Source organism: Apodemus sylvaticus, chromosome X, assembly GCF_947179515.1.
Source record: "Apodemus sylvaticus chromosome X, mApoSyl1.1, whole genome shotgun sequence".
In the NCBI taxonomy this organism is placed as follows: Eukaryota; Metazoa; Chordata; class Mammalia; order Rodentia; family Muridae; genus Apodemus; species Apodemus sylvaticus.
Genome location: NC_067495.1, coordinates 91,371,377 through 91,395,106, shown reverse-complemented (window position 1 = coordinate 91,395,106; position 23,730 = coordinate 91,371,377). Strand labels below are relative to the sequence as shown.

The 23,730-nt window shown below is 39.8% G+C and overlaps 1 protein-coding gene across 15 annotated transcripts in view; it reads left to right on the top strand.

Moving 5' to 3' along the window:
* Nucleotides 1-23,730, top strand: part of Trmt2b (tRNA methyltransferase 2 homolog B) — a 99,746-nt gene that overhangs the window by 11,047 nt on the left and 64,969 nt on the right. For 13 of the 15 annotated variants that reach the window (XM_052170777.1, XM_052170785.1, XM_052170779.1 and 10 more), the window contains 3 exons: nt 90-189; nt 1,311-1,381; nt 23,417-23,563. In XM_052170777.1, coding sequence (XP_052026737.1) covers nt 90-189; nt 1,311-1,381; nt 23,417-23,563 — 318 coding nt within the window. The remainder of the gene's footprint in view (nt 1-89; nt 190-1,310; nt 1,382-23,416; nt 23,564-23,730) is intronic. The other 2 variants (XM_052170783.1, XM_052170784.1) reach the window with 2 other exon arrangements.

Genomic DNA, 23,730 nt, shown 5'->3' with positions numbered 1-23,730 from the left:
CATTGCTCCCCGTTCATTCCCTTCCTCGTTGTCCTCTTTGATCTCATCTGATCTCCTGGCTTCCTTTCCTTTCCTTCTGTCCCCTCTAGCCTACCACTACTGGCTACCGGAACAAGTCCACCTTTGCTGTGAACCGGGGCCCAGATGGCAATCCAAAGACCGTGGGCTACTACCTAGGATCTTGGAGAGGTCAGTTCAAAACAAAACTAAACCAAAAAAAAAAAAAAAAAAAAAAAAAAAGCAAAACAGTGATGGAGAAGGAAGAGGAGGCACACATAGCAGTGTAAACAGGGGTGGACCACACGGTGACCATAAAGAAGGCTGACTGCTTCAGCGCAGCTCAGGCACATGAGGTTGATCTGGGTTAATGTCCGATGATTATAACCAGAATAGACATCACTGCCCTCGCCTATTCTTCCTCTAAATGAAATTTACCAGCTAAGCCAGCAAAAGCCTCAGGTAAATGCGTCTGTTGTCACCGCTGCTGTCTCCTCGTTGTCGTTATAATCATTATTTTTGCTCCTGTCCACATTGGGAGCAGTGCCCTCATTGTTAGTGAGTCACTATCAATTTCTCATTGTCACAGACCTAAAACCTGGAACTCTCTGTGGTTGCTGAATCTGCCTTAGAAGAACTGGAAGGGGAAGTGGGGTGTGCATGAGGCAAATCACAGTGGCATTTTCGGAAACTACTGCCTGCATCCATTCCTAGACTCCATTCCTGAGCTTTTTAGCTGCCCATTTTCAGTAAAGCTACTCAAAGCCCCATCATTTTCTATTACCCATACTGTTTAATTTCCATATACCTTGAACTACAGTTCATTCGGACAAGCAATACATTTGGCTTTTCCCTTCATGGGCTGAATTAAATAACCTTATGATGTCAGGGTTCTGTTATTTAGTAGAAGAAAAACAAAACCCATTACATTTTATTTCCCTCTTAAAATCTGAACAAAAGCAGATATCATCACATGGCACCCTCCTGGCTTGAGAGAGAAAGTGTTTAGGATTAGCTTCGTTAAGAATTAGCTGATGCCCCTATAGAGTGGGGGGGAGGGGTATAGGGGTCTTGCAGAGCAGAAACCAGGAAGGGGGATAACATTTGAAATGTAAATAAATAAAATAACCAGTGAAAAATGAAAAAAAGAATTAGCTGATGAATGTCTAAACCAGAAAACAATTAGGTTTTCTCTGAAAAATTAGCTATGTACTTTTGCTGCTTTGTATTTGCTGTCTGCCTCTGAAGGAGCAAATTCCAGCAGCTGGGTTAGGAGGAAAATCATAAATAGAATCATTTTTTTGTTCACATAGATGGAAATGTCGTCTGTGTACCATGTAATCATCTGAAAAACATCCCAGAGAAACACAGTCAAGTGGCTCAGGTAAAATTGAACAAGGGCTGGTTGAAGATGACCTGGGGCATTGTACTCTCTAACTGCAGTGTCCCTGACATTTTAATATGGGTACCCGCTGTAATTGCTGGAGGAAAGGAGGGGCTCTGCACTGAAAGTCTACCTTTTAATGTGGATAGAACATTGCCCTGGTTTTTGTTCAGGAGATGGTGTAGAGAGGGAGGCAGAATTGTTGTTGTTATATTGCAAATGTCAAGGGGTCCAAGGACATTAGTAATAGCGAATAATTAGGAAGGAGGTACTGCTGAGGCCACTGTGGTACAGCAGGTGTTCTAAATATTTGAAAGGTTAATGCTTTCAGCACAACAAAGAAATGCCATAGAGCTGTAGGCAAGGCAGTGAGTCCTCATGAGACTGAGCCTGGCACACAGCTCAGCTGGACAATGTTATTTAGCATGCATGAAGACCTTGGTTTGATTCCTGGCACCACAAAGAAACAAACAAACAAACAAAAAATTCTTCATGGGATTGACCCCTGGGACACTTTGGATTCGTCTGTTTTAGGGTCCACTACTGAATGCCTGCTGCCTTTCAGGCACTGCACCTGAAGTGGGGCTACAGCGGTGACTCAGTTTGTCATTAGAAAATGACGCCTGTGCTCTCAGACCCGAACAACAGAAGGTCATTCTCTGTAGTCTGGACTACCGGTCTCGTCTTTTCTTTCAGAGCATTCTCTGCTCAGGAGCCCCAGCTGTCTGTAAACCGAGGGCTATGCCATTCTCCCGGGGGGAAAGTTCTACAGGCATTGCCAGTCACTTTGAAGTCCTTGAAAAAAAAATGCATTTATTTGTGTTTGTATGTGTTTGTTGTGTGTGTGCATGCACATACAGGCCATGACACACATGTGGAGATCAGAGGACAACTTGCTACAGTGAGTTCTCTCCTTCTACCACATGGGTTTCGGTGATCATGCTTAGGTTGCTGGGGCTAGCAGCCAAACACCTTTATCCACTGGGCCATCTTGCCAGCCTTGCCCAGTATCCTTTGGAATGCAAGGTTAAATTCTTTACCATTTCATTTTAGGATCTTCCTAACAAGGAGCCCAGGCTTATCTTCTGCCCTGTGCCTCCCTGCTTTCTTCTCCTTATTTGTACTGAACCAGTGTGACGCTACCATGCTATCTCATTTCTGCCTGTCTGCCTTCTCTTTCTAGAGTGCCTTCAGTTTGCAAGTCACCCCCCCACCCCCGCCACCACCAACAGGGCTCTTTATTCTCCAAGACTCCACTCAAGTATCAGTTCTATAGAAAACCATACCCAGCTCCTCAGTCTGATTAAGAGTCCCTGTCCCCTGTACGTGGGTATCTCTACTGTGCATCTCTTGTACAGCACCTGGTACAGCATATTTCATTGTCTGTGGGTGCTTCCCACACTAGCCTGTGGAGGTAGCAGCTATGCATTATCTACCTTTGTATAGCACCCAGTACTGATTTCTATACAATGTGTGTGAGTTTAGAGCATGTTTGGTGAATTAATACTTCTTTTTTTATTGGTACTCTCAAATACTTTCCATTTATCTCTTTTAGATTATTTTGAAGCACAAAATGTAAACATTTTGATATGCATTCCAGGAGAGGAAAATTACTTTTTAAAATATGACCTTTTATCACCATCAAACCTAAATATAGACATTTGTCCATAATATAAATTATCTGGTATTTAGGTTTTGACATTAATTTATCTGGTATTTTTTAAAAGATTTGTTTGTGTATATGAGTGTTCTGTTTACATGAATACCAGAGAGGAAATCAGATCTCATTACAGATAGCTGTAAGCTGCCATGTGGCTCCTAGGAGTTGAACTCAGGACCTGTGGGAAGGCGGCCAGTGCTCTTAACCGCTGAGCCATCTCCCCAGTCCCCAGTATTTTGATGTACTTATTTATATTTATAGTGTTCTCAAATCAGGATCTTAACAAGATTTATTCTTGTTATCCTTGGTTTTTGGGTCCAGACTCCCCATAGTTACCAACATCCATGGATGCTTAAGTTCCTTATATGGGAAATGGTGTAGTGATTGCATATCATGTAAACTTGTCTTCCTGTACACTTAGATGATCTCTGGGTTACTTTTAATTCTTTTTTTTTAAATATTTTTATTTTCTATATTCTTTGTTTACATTCCAAATGATTTCCCCTTTCCCAGATCCTCCCTCCCCATATGTCCCATAAACCTTCTTCTCTCCATCCATTCTCCAATCACCTGCCTCGTTTTTCTCTGTCCTGATACTCTCCTCCAACGCTAGATCAATCCTTTCCAGGATCAGGACCTTCTCCATACTTCTTCATGGGAGTCATTTGTTATGCGATTTGTGCCTTGGGTATTCAGAGCTTCTGGGCTAATTAATATCCACTTATCAGAGATTGCATTCCATGTGTATTCTTTTGTGATTGGGTTACCTCACTTAGGATGATATTTTACAGATCAAACCATTTGCCTAAAAATTTTGTGAATTCATTGTTTCTAATTGCTGAGTAGTATTCCATTGTGTAAATATACCACATTTTCTGTATCCATTCCTCCTTTGAGGGACATCTGGGTTCTTTCCAGCTTCTGGCTATTATAAATAAGGCTGCTATGAACATAATGGAGTATGTGTCCTTATTGCATGCTGGGGAATTTTCTGGGTATATGCCCAGGAGAGGCATAACAGGGTCCTCTGGAAGTCTCATGTCCAATTTTCTGAGGAACCTCTAGACTGATTTCCAAAGTGGTTGTACTAACCGCTTTGTACTAGTGGGGTCTAACTTCTTCTTTTAATTCTTAATATAATGTAAATACTATGTAAATGGTAAGACAACAGCTATGCAAATCATTGTTATACTATATTTTTTGGAGGACAAAAGAGAAAACTGTCTGTAGATGTTCAGTGCAGACACCTTTTAAAAACAGCTTTAAAAAGTTTTATGTATGGGGGTGCAGGGGTGTGCTCCATAATGTGAGTGTGGAGACCAGAGGACAACGTGGAGAATTTGGTTCTTTTTTTTACCATGCGGGTTCTGGGGATTAAACTCAGATTCTCAGGCTTAGGTGGCAAGGAACTTCACCTCTGAGGCATTTTTGCCAGGCGTTTTGTCTGTTTTAGTGAGGATGTTTCTCTGAAGACCAGGCCGACCTGGAACTCATTTGTAGCTCGTGTTGTTCTCAGATCTACAGTAATTTTCCTGCCTCTGTTTCTGACAGCTGGAATTATAGGTGGGAGCCATTAAAACTGACTTTTTTCACATTAAAAAAAATCTTGATGTTTTAATTTTGTGTGCAGACAGGGTTGCGGGGGTGTGCATTTGCGTTTGTGCTTTGCAGAGGCCATGGGAGGGCATGGAGCGTCTGCCATATTCTTTTGAGACAGGGCTCTTCCTTGAACTTAGTGCTTCTGAGTGTTTTTGGCAAGACTGGATGCCAGCAAGCTCCAAAGATCCTCCTGGTTTTCCCTGCCATCCTCCATTGCTGGGATTAGGAGTGCATGCCACTCTGCCCTGCTCTGTTTGTTTGTTTGCTTGCTTGCTTGCTAATGTGGGTGCTGGGACCCAAACTCAGGTGTTTATGCTTATACAAGTGGCTCTATACCAGACCAAGATTTTTATTTTTAAAGGATGTTATTTATTTATATAGTGGTGTGTGTGTGTGTGTGTGTGTGTGTGTATGTGTGTGTGTGTGTGTTGAGGTGTGAAGAGATGCATGCATGTCATAGAGTGCATTTGGGGGTCAGAGGATAACTTTTTAGGAGATATTTCTCTTTCCATCCAGTTTTAAAGGGGGGATCTCTTGTCTTTTCTGCCACTGGACAGCTTCCTGTGCAAACTTCTGGCTGACTCTCTTCATTTTCATCTTGCCATAGGAGTGCTTGGGCTGGAATTACAGACTAGAAGCACCACATCTATTTTTTATGCCTGTTCCAGGGATAGAATTCAGGCCATCAAAATTACTAGGCAAGTGTTTTTACCTGATGAGCCTTCTTGCCAGCCTCAGATTTTGATTTTTGACACGTATGTATGATAGCTTTTATTTCAGTGATATAAACAAGCTATCATATAAATGTGCTAAAATATCATAAAATCAAACAGTGGATCCCTATGCTGTCAGCTGTCTGAACTCATTAAAACGTTTCCCATTTGATTTGTTTGTGTTGAGTCATGGTCACACCATATATCCCTGGAACCTCTTCTGTCAGATTCCCAAGTGTGCATGCTACTGTTCCCATCAATATTTCATTGAATGATCTTAGCAATTGATCATTGCCTGTGTCTGTTATTTCCTGACTGGTTGCTATGTGGGAATGATCGCAAGTCTATCATGTCCTCTTTAAGTATTAGTTAAAATGATTTGGCTCCTCCTCCTCCTGCTCATCTTCATCATTCTCTTCTTCATCTTCTTCCTTCCTCTTCTCTTTTTTCTTCTCCCCCCCTCCTGTACCTCTTCCTCTTCCTGTTTCTTTTTGATGGAATTAAATCACATCCATGTTAGGCAACCACATTTACCCCTAAGCTATATCCCTAGTCGTAATTTTTTTTCTAAAACTAACTTTTCCTTGTCGAATGTATAGATTATACTTATATAGGATAGAACAAAGGAACTGATTGATTCTTTCACATTCATTGAAAGGTGATCAGTTTGTTTGTTTTGATGTCATTATGAGCTTCTGTATTCTTAAAAAAGATTTATTTTTAAAAATGTATGTGTATGTGTATATGCCTTTGTACGTTTATGTGTACACTATTTGTGCAGTGCCCGCATTGTCTAGAGAAGGGTGCCCAATCTCCTAGAACCTGAGTTGCCTGTAGTTGTGAGCCACCTAATGTGGGGGATGGGAACTGAACTCAGTTTTTGTGCAAGGCCAGTACCTACCGCTAACCAATGAACCGTGTGTCCAGACCAAGAGATCATGAATTCTTAACATATTTATTATGTTTCAACTTACTGGAGATGCTGGATTTATTTATTATTTATTTATTTTCTGTTTTTTTGTAAAATATAAAATAATGTAAGCAACTTGAAGAGCATTGACTAGTATTAACTTAGAGCAACTGCATATGCTATTAAGCAGCTCCAGTCCTATGTGTGTACTCAAGACAGGTACATACTTAGACCGTCAAACATGTCTAAGATGTCAACAAAGAGACATTCATTAATACCTAAATGTGAAGGCTAAGATGCTTATAACCAGAAAGATGAATTGATGCATTTTTTTTGTCCAAGGGAACTGAGTTGTCACTGCCCAGCTCATGAACTGAGCTCTAAATATCAAATTAAAGACCCCAGAACCAGCTCTACCCTTTGTAGTATTTTATTCACAAAACTACAAAAGCGTGAAAAATGCATGTACATTTCCTGTAAGTCAAGCCATATTTCTTCCTTTTTTTGCTTTTTTGTAATAAGATAAAATATGATAACATAAAACAAAAAGTAACACATTGTAATCAGACAAAACAAACAGATGGAAAATTGCCCAGGAGTAGGCACAAGAAGCAGACACAGAGACCCCATTTGTTCCCACACCCAGGAATCCCATAAACTAAACGTGACCTATGAAACAAGAAACCGTAGTATATATACACAAAAGATCTGTAGGGTAAAAATAGACAAGACAAATAATATAAATGCAATAAAAAATAAATAAGATAAAATTAAAAAATAGAAGAAAAGGAAAAGCCCTGACAGGACATTGTAAGATAAGGGACATCCAAAGCTGTCACTGAGTTTGTCTTCTCTTGGCCACCTGCTGCTGGGCAGGCAGCCAGCCTTTAAGAGTAGTTTGTTTCCCAGTCTGACTCCCTTGGAGGAAACTAAAATTTCATTGCCAAGTGGTTATCAATTAGATTTTGTTTTGTTTTTGTTTTTTCGAGACAGGGCATCTGTGTGTCCTTGGCTGTCCTGGAACTCATTTCATAGATCAGACTGGCTTCTAACTCAAAGAGATCCATCCACCTACCTCTGCCTCCTGAGTGCTGGGATTAAAGGTGTGATTGGATATTGATTCTGAGTTAGGGATGGGAACATGTGTTCACTTGCATTTCTTCAGCTTCAGGGCCCATCTGGTGCAGACTCATGCAGGCCCTGTGTGTGCTGCCTCAGTCTCCGTGAGTTCATATGTAACTCCAGTCATGTTGATTCAGAGGGCCTTGTCTTCTTAGTGTTCCCCACCCCCTCTGACTCTTATATTCTTTGTGCCTTCTCCTCCATAGGGTTCCCTGAGACCCAAGGGGGGCATTTGATGGAGACATCCCATTTAGGGCTAAGTGTCCCAAGGCTCTCTGCATAATGTCTGGCTGTGTGTCTCTGTATCTGTTCCCATCTGCTGCAGGAGGAAGCTTCTCTGGTGATGAATGGACAAGGCTCTGATCTATGGATCTATGAGTATAACAGAATGTCATTAGGAGTCATTTATCACTGAATTGTTTTTTTTTTTTTAACCAGCAGTATTTGTTTTTATTCATGGTCCCTGGGCTATCCAGTCTCAAGATTTTGGTCACCCAAGCAGTGTCAGGCATGGGTTTTATCTTGTGGAGTGAGCCTTAAGTTAAATTGAATATTAGTTGGTTACACCTACAAGATTTTTTGTTTGTTTTGTTTTTTGTTTGTTTGGTATTTGGAGACAGGGTTTTCTCTGTGTAGTCCTAGCTGGTCTTTGTATCCCAGGCTAGTTTGAACTCGGAGACCCACCTGCCTCTGCCTGAGTACTTGGATTTAAGGTATGGTCCACCACTGCCTGGCCTGCTCCCACAAGTTTTATGCTACCATTGCATAAGCCTATCTTGCAGGGTGGACATCTTTTCATATCAAAGGTTTGTGGCTGGATTGGTGTTTACATTTCTCCTGGACTGTGTTTGAGTGGGCGTGGCCTTGTTGGAGTAGGTGTGCCACTGTGCATGGTAGCTCTAAGATCCTCATCCTAGCTGCCTGGAAGCCAGTATTCTACTAGCAGCCTTCAGATGAAGACATAGAAGCCTCAGCTCCTCCTGCACCACGCCTGCCTGGATGTTGTCATGCTTCTGCCTTGATGACAATGGACTGAACCTCTGAACCTGTAAGCCAGCACCAATTAATTGTTAAGAGTTGCCTTGGTTGTAGTGTCTCTTCACAGCAGTAAAACCCTAAATAAAACATGTACCAAAGATGCTAGAATGTAGGGGTAAAGGCTCTATGTAGACACCAGCTTGAATTTTCTGTTCAGTGAATTATGTAGGTGTAGGTGTCATTCTCACTAATAAGACTTACCATCAGTTTGTGGAGAGTAACTTATAATCTTGGCAGCAGCCTGGGTTATTTGGGGGTTCTCAGTGGACTCCTTTGACCAACAACTTAATTAGATGTAACCCAGTCCAGGTACTGGAAACTTTATTATGTCATGAGACAAGAGATGTCTCGTTGGGACTCAGTCTTTTCACTTATATCACTTTCATATATGTGATACTTCAGGAATCTTCTACTGTATTAGGTTTCCATACTACAGCTCAAATGGTCCTTAATTTTATCTGTCTCTTCCCATACTACTCCCTCATCCCCCTCTCTCCTCACCATCCCCACTTGATCCTTCTGTTCCAGCCCCTCTCTGATCATCCAAAATACAACTTTCTATTTATATCCCTTTCCTAGAGACATCTTTCTGACTTCCCTCCCTGACCCCAGTCCCTTACTTTATACCTAGCCTCTGCAGTTCTACAGATGTAGCTTGGTTGTCATGGACTTAACAGCCAATTTCCACATCTAAGTAAATATATATCATATTTTTCTTTCTAGGTCTGGGTTACTTTACTCAGTGATATTTTTCTAGTTCCATTTATTTGCCTGTAAATTTCATGAAGTCATTTTTAACAGCTCAGTAACCTTTTCTATATCCATTCTTCTGTTGAGAGACATCTAGGTTGTTCCCAGTTTCTGACTATTCTGAATAGAGTGGCAGTGACCATGGTTAGGCTAGTGTCTCTGTGGTAGGTTGAGACATCCTTTGGGTTTATGCCTAGGAGTGAGTTGCTGAATCTTGAGATAGATTGATTTCCAACTTCTTGAGGAACCACCATACTGATTTCCATATTAGCTGTAAGGGTTGCACTCCCACCAGCAATGGATGGGAGTTCCCCATCACTCCACATCTTGCTAGCAAGAGCTGTCATTTGTTTTATTATCTTAGCCATTGTGACAGGTGGAAAATGAAATCTCAATGTAGTTTTGATTTGCATTTCCCTGATGAGTAAGGATGTTGAACATTTCCTCAAGTGTTTCTCAGCCATTTGAGTTTCCTCTTTGACAATTCTCTATTTAGATCTGCACCCCATTTTAAAATTGAGTTATTTGTTTTCTTGACACCAAGTTTTGAATTTGTTATATATTTTAGTTGTTAGTCCTTTATAGGATATACAATTGTTAAAAACCTTTTCCTTCTGTAGGCTGCTGCTTTGTCCAAATAGTGGTTTCCTTTGCTGTACAGAACTATCTCAGTTCCATGAGGTCCCATGTATTTGTTGTTGATCTTCATGCCTGTGCAAGTGGTATTTTATTTAGAAAATCTTTCCCAATGAGGCTATTTCTCACTTGCTCTTCTATAAAGCCTCACTGTGTCTGATTTTATGTTGAAGTCTTTGATACATTTGCAGTTAAGATTTGTGCAGGGTGAAAAGTATGGATCTATTTGCATTCTTCGACATGTAGCTATTGAGTTTGGCTAGCACCATTTGTTGAAGATGCTTTCTTTTATTCAGTGTGTATTTCTGGCTTTTTTTTTAAAATAAAAATAAGGTGTCGGTAGGTGTATAGATTTATGCCTGAGTCTTCGATTTGTTTCACTGAGCAATGTGCCTGTGTTTATACCAATACCCTGGGGTTTTATTACTATATCTCTGTACTACAACTTGAAATCAGGGATAGTGATACATATAGAAGATCTTTAATTATTCATGATTCTTCAGTTGTGTGTGTGTGTGTGTGTGTGTGTGTGTGTTTCTGTTGGAAGCTGAACATTTTCTTTCAAGATCTGTGAAGAACTGTGTTGGAATTTTAATGGGGATTGAATTTCATTAAATTGATTACTTTCTGTAGGATGGCCATTTTTACTGTACTAATTCTGCCAATTCATGAGCATGAGGGATCTTTCCATGTTCTGATATCTTCTTCAATTTCTTCAATGCCTTAAAGGTTTTATCACACAAGCTTTTACTTGCTTGGTTAGAGTTACCGCAAGATATTTTATATTATTTGAGGCTATTGTGAAGGATGTTTCCCTGATTTCTTTCTCAGTTCATTTGTATATAGGTGGCTACTGATTTGGGTGTGTTAATTTTATATTCAGCTATTTTTATAAAAAATGTTTATCAGTTTTAGGAGTTTCTTGGTGGAATTTTTAGGGTCACTTATGTTTATTATATTATCTGTGAATAGTGATAACTTCTTCCTTTCAAATTTGTATCCTGTTGACCTCCTTTTGTTGTCTAATTGCTCTAGCTAGTACTTCAAGTACTATATTGAATAAATAGGGAGAGAGTGGGCAGCCCTGTTTTGTTCCAGATTTTGTAGGATTGCTTTGACTTTCTCTCCATTTAATTTGATGTTGGCTATCAGTTTGTTCATATGGTGGATTACATTTATCAATACAGGTAGAATGAGCCATACCTGCATCATAGTTGATGATCTGTAAGATTTGTATTGCATATATTTTATTGAGTAGTTTTGTATCTCTGTTCTTAAGGGGAATTGGTCTGTAATTCTCTTTGTTGGATATTTATGTGGTTTGGGTATCAGGGTATCTATAGCCTCATAAAATAAACTGGGCACTGTTCCTTCTTTTTCTATTTTGTGGAATAATTTGAGGAGTACTGTGATTAACTCTTCTTTGGAAGTCTGTTAGAATTCTGCACTAAAAACATCTGGTCCTGGTCTGTTTTTGGCTGGCGGAACTTTAGTTACTGTTTCTATTTCACTAGGGGCTATAGGTCTGTTTAAATTGCTTGTCTGATCTTGATTTAAGTTAGGTAAATGGTATTCATGAGAAAAACTAGCCTTTCCTTTTAGCTTTTCCAATTTTGTGGAGTACAGGTTTATTAAAATATGTTCTAATGAGTCTCTAAATTTCCTCAGTGTCTGTTGTTATGTCCCCATTTAATTTCTTATTTTCAATTAGTTTTAAAATAAGATTTATTTGTTGTATTTTATACACATGAGTGCTTCATTGGTGTGTGTGTATATATGTACCATGGTGTCTACAGAGGTCAGAAGGAGGCATCATTTTTCCTGGAATTAGACTTAAGGATGGTTGTGAGTTATTACGTGGGAGATGGCAACTAAGGCTGAATACTCTACAAGAGCAACCAGTGCTGCTAACCCCTGACCCATTTCCCCATCCCCATTAATTATTTAATTTCATAGCCTGCTGGTGGCAGGGCCAACCATGGGAGCATAGGCAACCCACCAGGTGCTACCTTCCTAAAGGAGCTTCTCTTCTTCCCCAACAGTCATCAGCTGTCAGTAGATGTTCAGCTATGGGCTCTACCTTGTGAGCCCCCTTCCCTTCAGGGCTGGGTTCTGGACTGGCCTGACTGTGTGCAGGTCCCATGTAAATAACCTTGCTTCTGTGGGTTCAGGAGTGTGTTGGTTCTGTCATATCCAAAAAAAAAAAAAAAAAAAAAAAAACCAAACCAAACCAAACCAACAAAACAAACAAACAAACAAACAAACAAAAAAAACCCAAAACAACGGTTCCCAGCAGTCCTGTCTAGTTTTGGCTCTTAAAATTTTTGTTGCACATAATCCACAAATTAAATGATGTCCAAAAAGAATGGAGGAGTGGCCCCTGGTTCTGGAAAGACTCAGTGCAACAGTATAGGGGAATTCCAGAACAGGGAAGCGGGAAGGGGTAGATGGAGGAACAGGGGGAGGGAAGAGGGCTTATGGGACTTGCTAGGAGTGGGGACCCAGAAAAGGGAAATCATTTGAAATGTAAATAAAAAATATATCAATAAAAAAAATAAATTAAAAAAAAATTTGTTGCCAGGCTGGAGAGATGTCTCAGTGGTTAAGAGCACTGACTGCTCTTCTCAGAGTTCCTGAGTTCAAATTCCAGCAACCACATGGTGGCTCACAACCATCTGTAATGGGATCTGATGCCCTCTTCTGGAGTGTCTGAAGATAGCTATAGTATATTCAAGATTATATATAATAAATAAATAAATAAATCTTATTTTTTTTTTGTTGCCACCAGCTACTGCAAAAAGAGGTTTTTCAGGTGAGGAAAAAAAACTTTTTATTTTTTTATTTTTTAAAGACAGGGTTGTGTAGCCCAGGCTGGCCTGAAATTTGCTATGTATCCAAGAATGGTCCAGAATTCCTGATTCTTCTACTTCCTAAGTGCTAGAAATACAAATTTAGGACACCATGTAATGTATATGCAGTGCTGAGGTCCAAACCCAGTGCGTGCTGGGCTAGCATTTTACCTATAAAACTACATATCCAAACATTGAATTGTTTTTAAATCTGAAATTTTCCATCTAGGGCTAGTGGAACTTCCTTAAGATACCTTAGAGCCATACATGGTCCTGGTCATTTTGAAATGTTAGCATATTCCAAGCACATTTAGTTCATATTCTGCCTGAGACTTGAAATCCCCTATTTCTTCGAGGAATTCTTGTTTCTTTCAGTGATAAATAATATTCGGAGGTTACAGAGTCCATGTAAATTATGCCATTTAATCTGGATTGTTCATATTTTGAAGTCTTTGTCATGGACAAGCCACCAGTATACATACATACATATGTGTGTGTGTGTGTGTGTGTATATGCATGGCTGTGCACCGGAAGACAATTCTCTCTCTCTCTCTCTCTCTCTCTCTCTCTCTGTGTGTGTGTGTGTGTGTGTGTGTGTGTGTGTATGCATGGCTGTGCACCAGAAGACAATTCTGGATGTTTTAAAAATGCTGTCCACATTATTTTTAACTTTGGCACAGGCTCTTTTCACTCACTGGCATGGTACTTGTATAATGGGGAGATTGGCTGGCCAATGATTTCTAGGGGTCTCCCTTTCTCTGTCTCCCTGGTTCCAGGGTGAAAAGCACAAGGCACCATGTCTTGCATTTTTACTTTTATTGTGGGGCTTGAGCTTAAGTCCTTATACTTGTAAGACAAGCACTTATCCAACTGAATTGTATTTCTAGTCCAAGTATGTGTGTATGTACATATGTATGTATGCATGTATGTATGCATGTATGATATATATATATATATATATATATATATATATATATATATATGTGTGTGTGTGTGTGTGTGTGTGTGTGTACCAGGAGTGTAGATATCTGTGTATGTATATGCCTGTGTGCATGAGTGTGGAGGTCTGAGGTCAACCTTTAGTATCACCCTTAGTTGTTCACCTACATGGTGACTCACAACCTTCTTTCCTATTAACCCCAGTTCCAGGGATTCCAGTGCCCTGTTTTGGCCTCCATAGGTATTAGACACACATATGGTATACAGACATATATACAGACAAAACACCCAGACACCATACATGTAAGATAATAAAATAAAACAAAATCAATTAGTCCTGATGCTTTTCAATAAACACTTTACTGAAGGAACCATCTCTACACACACACACACACACACACACACACACACACACACGCAAGTATTTTTTTTAAAGAGAAAATATTCATATGGTCCTAATGATTCATGGAAATTAAAATTTTAGAATTGGAGGTTTAATTCAAGTTCTTTGATTTTTTTGTATTTGTGTTACTTATTCCTTAATGAAAAATTTACCTTTTGAACACAGTAGTTACATAATTATGCATTTGTTTGATACTGCTGTGTGTTTTACTAATTTCATAATAGTATCAATTGAATTACAAAGAAATGATTATTGAAAAGAGCTGAGGTTTTCTTTCTGGTACTTTTGTCGAAAAAATTATACCCTTGAAATAATTCATCTCTGTGTAATTACAAATTGATGCTTGACACACATGCTCATTTTTTTTTATTTGGCTTTCAGATTTGAATCTGTGTACCACTATCTCCTGATTGCTGGGGTTAAAGATGTGTCCCTCCGTGCCAAGGTGGCCTTTAATTGCTTATCCTCTTTTTTTTTTTTTTTTTTTTACTTCCTGAACACTTACTAACTACTGTAGTTGCAAGGCATGTACCACTGTACTTGGTTTATAGGACACGGGGTACGAACCCAGAATCTTGTATGTGCTAGGCAAGCATATTTCCAATTGAGTTATATCCTCACTTTGGTAAATTTATTTTTATTGTTTCTTTGATTTAATTTTATTTTATAATTTTGTGAAATAGTTACATAATTCTAGAGACAAATCTAGTAATAAAGTTGCATTTGGAGAGGTCAGATTTTCCTGGGCATGGCTCATGCTTTCAATCCTAGGAGGGAGAGGCAGGGCCATCTCTGTGAGTTTGAGGGTCAACCTCATCTAAATAGCAGATTCTAGGATATAGTCAGGACTATAAAGACAGACCCTGTTTCAAACAAATAGAGATGTCAAATATTGGTCTTTGACCTTTCTTCCCAACTTTCCCCTCCTTGTATGGGAACATTTTTTTTTCGTTTTTGAATATATTGAAAAGTGTTACATATTTTAAATCTCCCACTTTATAGTTTAAATGTGGCTATCTATGCACAGTGTTTTGCATATTATATATATATATGTGTGTGTGTGTGTGTGTGTGTGTGTGAGAGAGAGAGAGAGAGAGAGAGAGAGAGAGAGAGAGAGAAAGAGTCTCATATAGCCCAGCCTCGAACTTACTATGTAACTGAGGAGGACTTTGACCTCTCCTGAAAGTTCTGCTTCTATGTCCAGAGTGCTGAGATTACAGGCTTGTGGCACAGCTGGCCTATACTTCCATTAATAGTATTATTTATATAGTTGAGAATTTCACACATTTATACAATGTATTTTGATCATATTTACCCCTTTAATCTCCATAATTCCTCCCAGACCCCTTCCATATATCTTTCTTCAAACTTCAAGTCCTCCCTGTTTCCTTTTTATACATGCATAGCACTATGTAATATAGACAATTTTAAGGTTTTGTTTTTATTGGTATGGACAATTGCCTTCTTTTCCTACTTGTTTTGTTTTCGATGAACATTTCACTAATTTTTTCCCAGATGTTTTAAAAGCATTGTGAAGCATCTATTATTGTTTTTCATCTGTTCAATAGTTTCCATTTGTTTTCTCCAAAGACCTTTTCTTTGGAATCTGCCTTCCTGGTCTCATTAGACCTTCTGTATAACTATCATCCTGGAACTATTTCCTCTTATCTGTGTGTGTGTGTGTATATGTGTGTGTGTGCATTGGGGGGCATATATACATTTTGTATAACACTATTCCTGAAGAGACATGATCAAATGTCTACTCACTCCAGGGAGGGAACGAACACTAGACCAAAGTGAAGATACCACCAAAATTGAGTTTGGTCAAGCAATGAGCTTTATTGCGGTTATTTAGAGGAGTATGGTTGAGGGGTTGCTTACAGAAGCCTACATGACTTAAAGGCAGCTGAATCACAAAAAAAGTCTATTCCAGCATAGATGACAGCCCATGAAAGGTGGAAACCTAGAGTGTACTGCAGAAACTGCAGGCTACTCAGCAAGTTGAAGAGTGTCCTTTCCAGGCAGTGCAGTTAATTTGATTCTCTTGGAGGTGGCTTGACTGTGTCTCTGGTTCTAGGCAGCTTGGCTGATCTGAGAGTCTTCTTATGATAACCTGCTGTGTTCTTTCTCCTTTAACCTTCCTGTTTTAATGATGAAGAGTTTCATTTCAGGAGACTGCTACACAAAAGCATAGGTGCCTCTGGATGCATACGTGTTGTCATAGTGTATGGTGAGGCCAGAGGTCTATGTTGAGTGTCTTCCTTAATCATACCTCAGTATATTTTTTGAGACCAAGCCTTTCATGGAACCTGGAGCTCATTTATTTGGCTAGGGCACTGGCCAACCAGCCTCAGAAATTCTGTCTGTGCCCTACATTTACCCAGGCCAGTGCTAGGATTGCAAATATATATTGCTGAAGACAGCTCTTCTGTAGATGCTGGGGACCCAAACTCTGGTCCTCATGATTGTGTGGCAAGAACTGTACTGACTGAACCATCTGCCTGTCTCATCATCCTGAACCTTTTTCTTGCTGTGTAGTCTTGTCTTTTGTTGTTGGCTATCTGTTTTAAGATAGGTTCTCCCTCTGAAGTACAGGCTGTCTTCAAATTTGGCAGAATCCTGCCTTTGCCTCTTGAGTGCCAATATTACATGCATGCCCCCCCCCCCCCCAACCAACAGTCTTGTCTTTGCTATTTCTTATATTCTGTCTTGTTCCTTTGGTTTGCACCTACATTTGCCCAGAGTACAGTCTCTGTTAGCTTCTTGAGGAATGTTATCTAGGACATAATGGTTAGATTTTTGTAGGTCTATATATAAACACTTTTTCCTACCCTGAAATGACTGAAAATGTTTCTAGATTTAAAATTCTGGTTTGAAATAATTTGACCCTTGTCTTAGGGTTTGTTTCCATTGCTGTGAAGATACACCAGGACCAAGGACACTCTTATAATGGACAGTATATAATTGGAGCTAGCTTACAGGTTCAGAGTTTCAGTCCATTATGACCAAGGTGGGAAAGAATGGCAGCTGGAGGAGCAGAGAGTTCATCTTATTTCAAAGGTAACTAGAAGACTGCCTTCAGGTGGCTAGGAGGAAGGTCTTAAAGTCCACCTCGACAGTGACACACTTCCTCCAACAAGGCCATACCTCCTAATAGTGCCACTTCCTGGGCCAAGCATATTCAAACCACCACAACCCTGTAAAGTTTCCAGACTGTATTTCCTGGATTATGCGGAGGGGTAAACCTTGTCTCTCTTCAGGTTTCCCTTGTTAACATTTTAGTTTTGAAACAGGATATTGTTATGTAGCCTGTGCTAGTGTTGATCTTTCTAGCTTCCTGACTCGTGCTTTGGTTTTCATTTAAATATTTATTTTTTTCCTTTCTGTGTATGAGTGCTTTGCTTATGTGTGTGTGTGTGTGTGTGTGTGTGTGTGTGTGTGCCTGGCACCCACAAGGGCCAGCTATGAGCATTTGAGATTTGGTTGGCTTTCTGAAGAAAGTAAACATAGAGTCAGCTGAGTATTTAGTAGGCAAATATGGTAAAAGTTAACAGAGGCCAGATCATATAGTGAGAGGTCATTATAGGTCACTTACCTTTTACCATGAGTGGATAAAAGCTTTATTATAGGAAGCTTTTGAAAGTTGTGATGGGTAGGGGAATGTACCAGGACTGGCCAGGGCAAAGTCAAACACTCATCTGAGGAGGGGAATAAGGCTGATTATAGGAAAGGTAGAAAAAATATGCAAGACACAGATATGGGAGGACTGCAGATATGTAACACACTAACGAGCAAGTATATTTTCTCATAGTTTTTTTATATTACAGTACTGTGGAAAGCAAAGCCACAATTTGCTAAATTGTATACAAGGTGTTTGTTCCCATTCCAGAAACCTCCCTGTACCTTCTACCAAGGTCAATAGAATCTAGCCTTGAGCCTCAAGTGCACCTCCTCTTATGGTTCCATGCCTTCAGCAGGCTGGGAAATCTGCCAATAGACCCTGACCTGCCTTGACTCTGCCTGCCACGCAGCAGACCTCTCTGTTTCTCTGCCTGCCTCCGTCTCTGTCTGTCTCTCTGTCTGTCTCTCTGTTTCTCTCTGTTTCTCTCTCTCTGTTTCTTTCTCTCTGTCTCTCTGTCTCTCTCTCTGTTTCTCTCTCTCTCTCTCTCTCTCTCTCTCTCTCTCTCTCTCTCTCTCTCTCTCTCTCTCTCTCCTCTGCTTCACAGAAGCAGCAGCAAAGTGCTCCTGACTGGGAGATTTATCAGATTGGTTTTTTAACAGGATCACTCGGTTTGTGTGCATATTCTATTTCTCTGGTTCCCCTATCCCTCGAAATAGTCTCCCTTCTACTTTCATGCATTTTAAAATATCTCTAGATTTCATATATAGAGAAAAAATAATATTTGCCTTTCTGAGTCTGACATCTTTTGCTTTATATAACCTCCCATTCTATTTTCCTGAAAATATAGATTATTTCATTCATCTTTACAGCTTAATAAAGCTCCATTTTATATTACATACCATCTTTTGTGGGGCGTCTGTCCCTCTGCTGATGGACATCTACGCTGGTTCCACATTTTAGCTTGTTTGAATAGTGCAGCATTAAGCATAGATGTACAGTCCTCTCTCTGTCATGCTGATTTGGGTTCCCAAGGGCACATACCTTGTGCAGTGGTACAGCTGAGTCAACGGTTGTTTTACTTTTAGGGTTTTGAGGAACCATACCGAAATTCATAGTGGCAACACTAATTTACATCCCCACCAACGTGTGTAAGTGCTTCCATCCCTGACAGCATTTGCTGCTTGTTTTCTTGCTGATAACCATACTTATGGGGTCTTGGTGTACTTTTAATTGGCATTTCTGTGGTATAAGGATACTGAACACTATAAATATGGGTTTCAGCCCCATATTTGCTTTTGATTTATACCTTTTTTTTTTTTTTTGAGACAGGGTTTCTCTGTATAGCCCTGGCTCTCCTGAACTCACTTTGTAGACCAGGCTGGCCTCGAACTCAGAAATCCAACTGCCTCTGCCTCCCAAGTGCTGGGATTACAGGTGTGCGCCACCACCGCCCGGCTGATTTATACTTTTTAAACATACTTTGGAGTCATTTATACTTTTGAGAACTGTCTAGTAAGTTTTACCATTCATTGTGTGGTTATTTGCTCTTTGAGTCTTTAATATTTGAGTTCCTCATATAGTCTGGGCATTAGTCTCCTGTCAGATGCACAGCTAACAAAGAGTTCCTCATGTTCTCTTGCTCTCTTTTCACTCAGTGACTGTTCTATTTCTTGTTCAGAGATCCTTTTTTTTTTGTTTTGTTTTTTGTTTTCAAGACAAGGGTTTCTCTTTGTAGCCCCGGCTGTCCTGGAACTCTTTTTTAGATCAGGCTGGCCTTGAAGTCAAAGATTTTGCCTGCTTTTGCCCTCAAGTACTGGGATTTAAGGTTTATGCCAGTGACCTTAGTATTTATTGTTTAGACACTTTTAATGTGACTGAGTCAACAGAATTATTTTGTGAGGCATACAGCCTTAGGTGATTTCATTGTTATGTGAACGTGATAGAGTGTACCCATACAAACGTGTCTGGTATGACCTACCAACACTTAGGCTCCAAGGTATGAGTTCAGCCTGGTATCTGTAGAGCCAGAGCAAACAAAAGGACACAAGAATAATCAAGCACAAGGGAAATGATACAATCACGAGATACTGTAATTACTGGATGAATGAGGCTGCTGCCAGGGGACTTCATTGTTATGCTTTACAATGAACATTATGTGTATGTAATATACTATGAAATAATAAAATGTATAATATAAGGAATACACAAGGCAGTTAGCAATCATATATTATTATCGTCATCAAATATTATGTACTATGTATATCATTGTATGTGGTGTTCTTTTATATGCCTGCCAGTAGAGTAGGGTTCACTTGCACTGGCAATCTGAAAAGAGAGGAGGCGCCTAGTGAATAGGGCTGAAATGGAGATCAAAGTAGAACAGCCATGTTCTGGGAGCCAAACCGTGAGAAGACACACTTCCCAGCTGTGTCCAGTGTGACTGAGTGTGGACCCTTGGACTGCAGGGCCAGGTAGTCGATGAGAGTTGATGACCGTAATGCAAACAGTTTAGGTGTAGTGGTGGGACCCTTATTCAAGTGCTTCAAGAGGAGACTTGGAGACAGGGGACATATATAGTTCTTATGTGTTTGGTTACAGAGTGGAAAAAGAAGCAGAGATTTCGCTAATAGTGAGTACAGATTGAAGAACATTTTTCTTTTGAGACAGGGTCTCATGTAGCCTAGGCTGGTGTTAAACTCACTATACAGCTGAGGATAACCTTGAATTTATGCTTCTTCTGTTTCCATCTCATAAGTTCTGGGATTGTTGGCATGATGCCTGGATCCTTGGGTTTTTTTTTTTTCTTTTTCTTTTAGACATTTTTTTAAATAAAATATTTGTTTGCTTTATGTGTGAGAGTGTTTTTGCCCGCATGCGTGTGTGTACCATGTGCATGACTGATGCTCATAGAGGCCAGGAAACAGAATTGGATCACCTCTGAGCAGAGTCGCAGATGGTTATAAGCTGTCAGGGTGGTACTAGGAACCAAACCAAGGTCCTGTGGGGTGGCAGCCAGTGCTGCTAACTACTGAGCCATTTCTCCAGCTGCTGCTTCCTTTTGTGAAAATGAGTGAGCCTGCTAATGGGAATAATTTAGCACTGAGGCAGAAAATGATATTTTAGGGGAGAAAAAAAGAGAACTGTTAGATTAATAACAATGCATTTTCTTACTCCTTTCTTACTCTTCATCAGAGTAGGATTTTTAGGTAGAATCTTCTGCTATTTTAATTAGAAGACCTATTGACTCTTAGTTTATAAATAAGTGTTCTCGTATAAAAACTGGTGTCACTCTTCATTTTACAATGGTCATAGAGTGGTGAGTCCACATTTCCTTAAATGTTATTTCCAGATGAGGCCTAATTTTTTCAATCATCATCTTTCCAAGACCTCTGACATTTGAATCTTGCTTCCAAAAGCATCCCCTTTTAACAAGAAAGTAAGTAAGAATTGAACTGGTCCTGTGTCAAAATTCCAATCCCAAGTGCAGTTAAACCAATTTAAATTTATCCCTGCTTAGCTTATGAATGTGCGAGTCTCAGACGCTGGTTATTTTATTTGGCTTTGACAATTACTGGGAGATAATCCTAACCCACTTTTCTAACTGCTGGCCTGGCTACCTCCCAGTGATGTGCCCCAAATGCTTGCTGTCTCTCCTGGCCATGTGTTCATGGTCTATCTCCTGTCATGGCAGATTCCTCATCTCTCCCAGAGTCCTGTCTTCTCCCTCCTCTATCTGCAATCCCCAACCAAGTAATTCAAAAATCCACCTACCTTTAATCCCTCCACTAATTGGCTGTAGTCATTTTTTTTTATTTAACCAATAGTTTTAAACTAAGGAGCAAGGTTTACACAACAAAAGTTAGTAACTGTGAGAATTCACTGGTCTTGAGGCAACTAGACAAAATTTAGCATTGCAATACATAGCAACAAAGCAAACCTCAACACCCACGATTTGAAAAATATGTTCAGTGTAGTTAAATATATCTTCTGTATATGAATTTATAGGAAAAATGATAAGGTGTAGCCTTCATTGATCTTCTTTTTTCAGGTAGCACTATTTTTTTTTGGTATAACATCCTCTTCCCTAGATAATCTTGGATTTTATGTAACATTAGAATAAATAACATGTATAAATCAGACAGTGTGTGCTATTGTAGTACCAAGTTTTGTTTTAACAATTTTTTGGTGTAGGTTTTTATGGATTATGCCCAGGGCCTTGTGCAAGTTACCAAGTCTTCTACCAATGAGCCTTATCCCCCCTTTTGTTTTTCTTTAAGGATTTGAAATCATAGTTACTAAGTAGAATTGTGTTCAGCATGCATTTTCCAGAAGGATATGGAGGATTGAACTAAGCTCTAATATAGCTCCTTTCTGACTTTATGTGACAGAAATGATAGGCTTGCACCAGGAAGTTATAAGTAGGAATGAATCACAGCAGCTTAGTAAAGCATTAGGAGGCTGTGCCAGGAATAATACACAGAAATGGAAACTTCTTGTATTCAGTATCACATACAGAATAACCCAAGGGCTTATGTCTGAATAAGTTATTTATTTATTCATTCATACCTACTTTAAAAAATATGATTGAGCATGTATTATGTGCCAGATTGAGGATATAATGTTAAACCCTCATGAAACTTAGGAGTTTAGAATAGAAAGAATTGTGATGTCCTCCATAAGGTCATGGGGCAAGGCTTGCTGCATAGCTCCAGCAAGCCTGGAGCTCTGAGTCCTTCTGCTTCAGCCTCCTGGGTGCTATGTGTTAACACAGCTGTCTAAGAAGATGCTTTTATGTCACCATTCTCCTTAGGGCTACTTAAATCACCACAGGCCAGAGGGGTAAACGACAGAATGTTAGTTCTTTCCTGTATTGAATGTACAAATCTAAGAGCAGGGTCTGTCAGGTTTGTTTTTTCTTCAGGCTTATGGCCATCTTTATGCTGTGGCCTCACATGCTCTTCTTTTCTCTGCATATTTAGTCTTTGTGATTGAGTGCTCACATTTCTTCTTCTTCTTCTTCTTCTTCTTCTTCTTCTTCTTCTTCTTCTTCTTCTTCTTCTTCTTCTTCTTCTCCTTCTCCTTCTCCTCCTCCTCCTCCTCCTCCTCCTCCTCCTCCTCCTCCTCCTCCTCCTCCTCCTCTTCTTCTTCTTCTTCTACTTCTACCTCTCTTTCTCCTTCTTCCTCCTCCCTCTCCTCATCTTCTTCCTTTTTCCTCCCCCTTCTTCCTTCTTTCTTCTAGATAGGCTCTCCTGTGGCCCAGGCTAGCTTCAAACTAGTTATCTAGACAAGGATGACCTTGAACTTCTGATCCCTGTGATTCTACCTCCCAAGTGCTGGCTGGTATTACAAGTATGTGCTGGCATGCCCAGTTTTTATGCAGTGCTGGAAATGGGAAACCCAGTACTTCCTGTATACCAGGCAAGTACTCTACCAGATGAGCTATATTCCTACCCCTATCTTTTCTCTTCTTACAAAATATGCTGATCAGATTGGATTAAGTGTGCTTAATGGCCTCCTCTTAATTTTATGTACTTTGGAGAGTATCACTAGGTCACCTAGAATGATGTTAAATTTAGATCCTCTGACCTCAGCCTCTTGAGACCTTGAAATATGTTGACTACCATGCCTGGCTTCCTTTATCACCTCATTAAAGATCTGTTTCCAAATAAAGTCATGTTCTGAGAATCTGGGGGTAAAGGCTTCAACATATGCATTTTGGAGAGCTAGAATGAATAATAAATTATCGGACTTGTTTCTTCTGCCTATATTTAACTTAATACTAATTTCCTCTTAGTACTATGAAGTATTCCTTCGACAGTCTTCAGTGGAACCCTGCCTTCTCTTTCATGAAGGTGGACATTGGCGTGAACTCATAGTTCGTACCAATAGGCAAGGACACACAATGGCTATTGTCACTTTTCATCCCCAGGGATTAAGTCAGGTAAGCCTAGCAGGGTAAGAACCATTTATGTTTATTGAAATTTTAGAGCAGATGGCAGAAACCACATAGCCATAGAATATTTATGTAGGTTAGAGAGTAGGTTTGAAGATGAAGAGTTAGTAAGAACATAATATAATTTGACTCTACTGCCGGCTAGGTTACCTCAG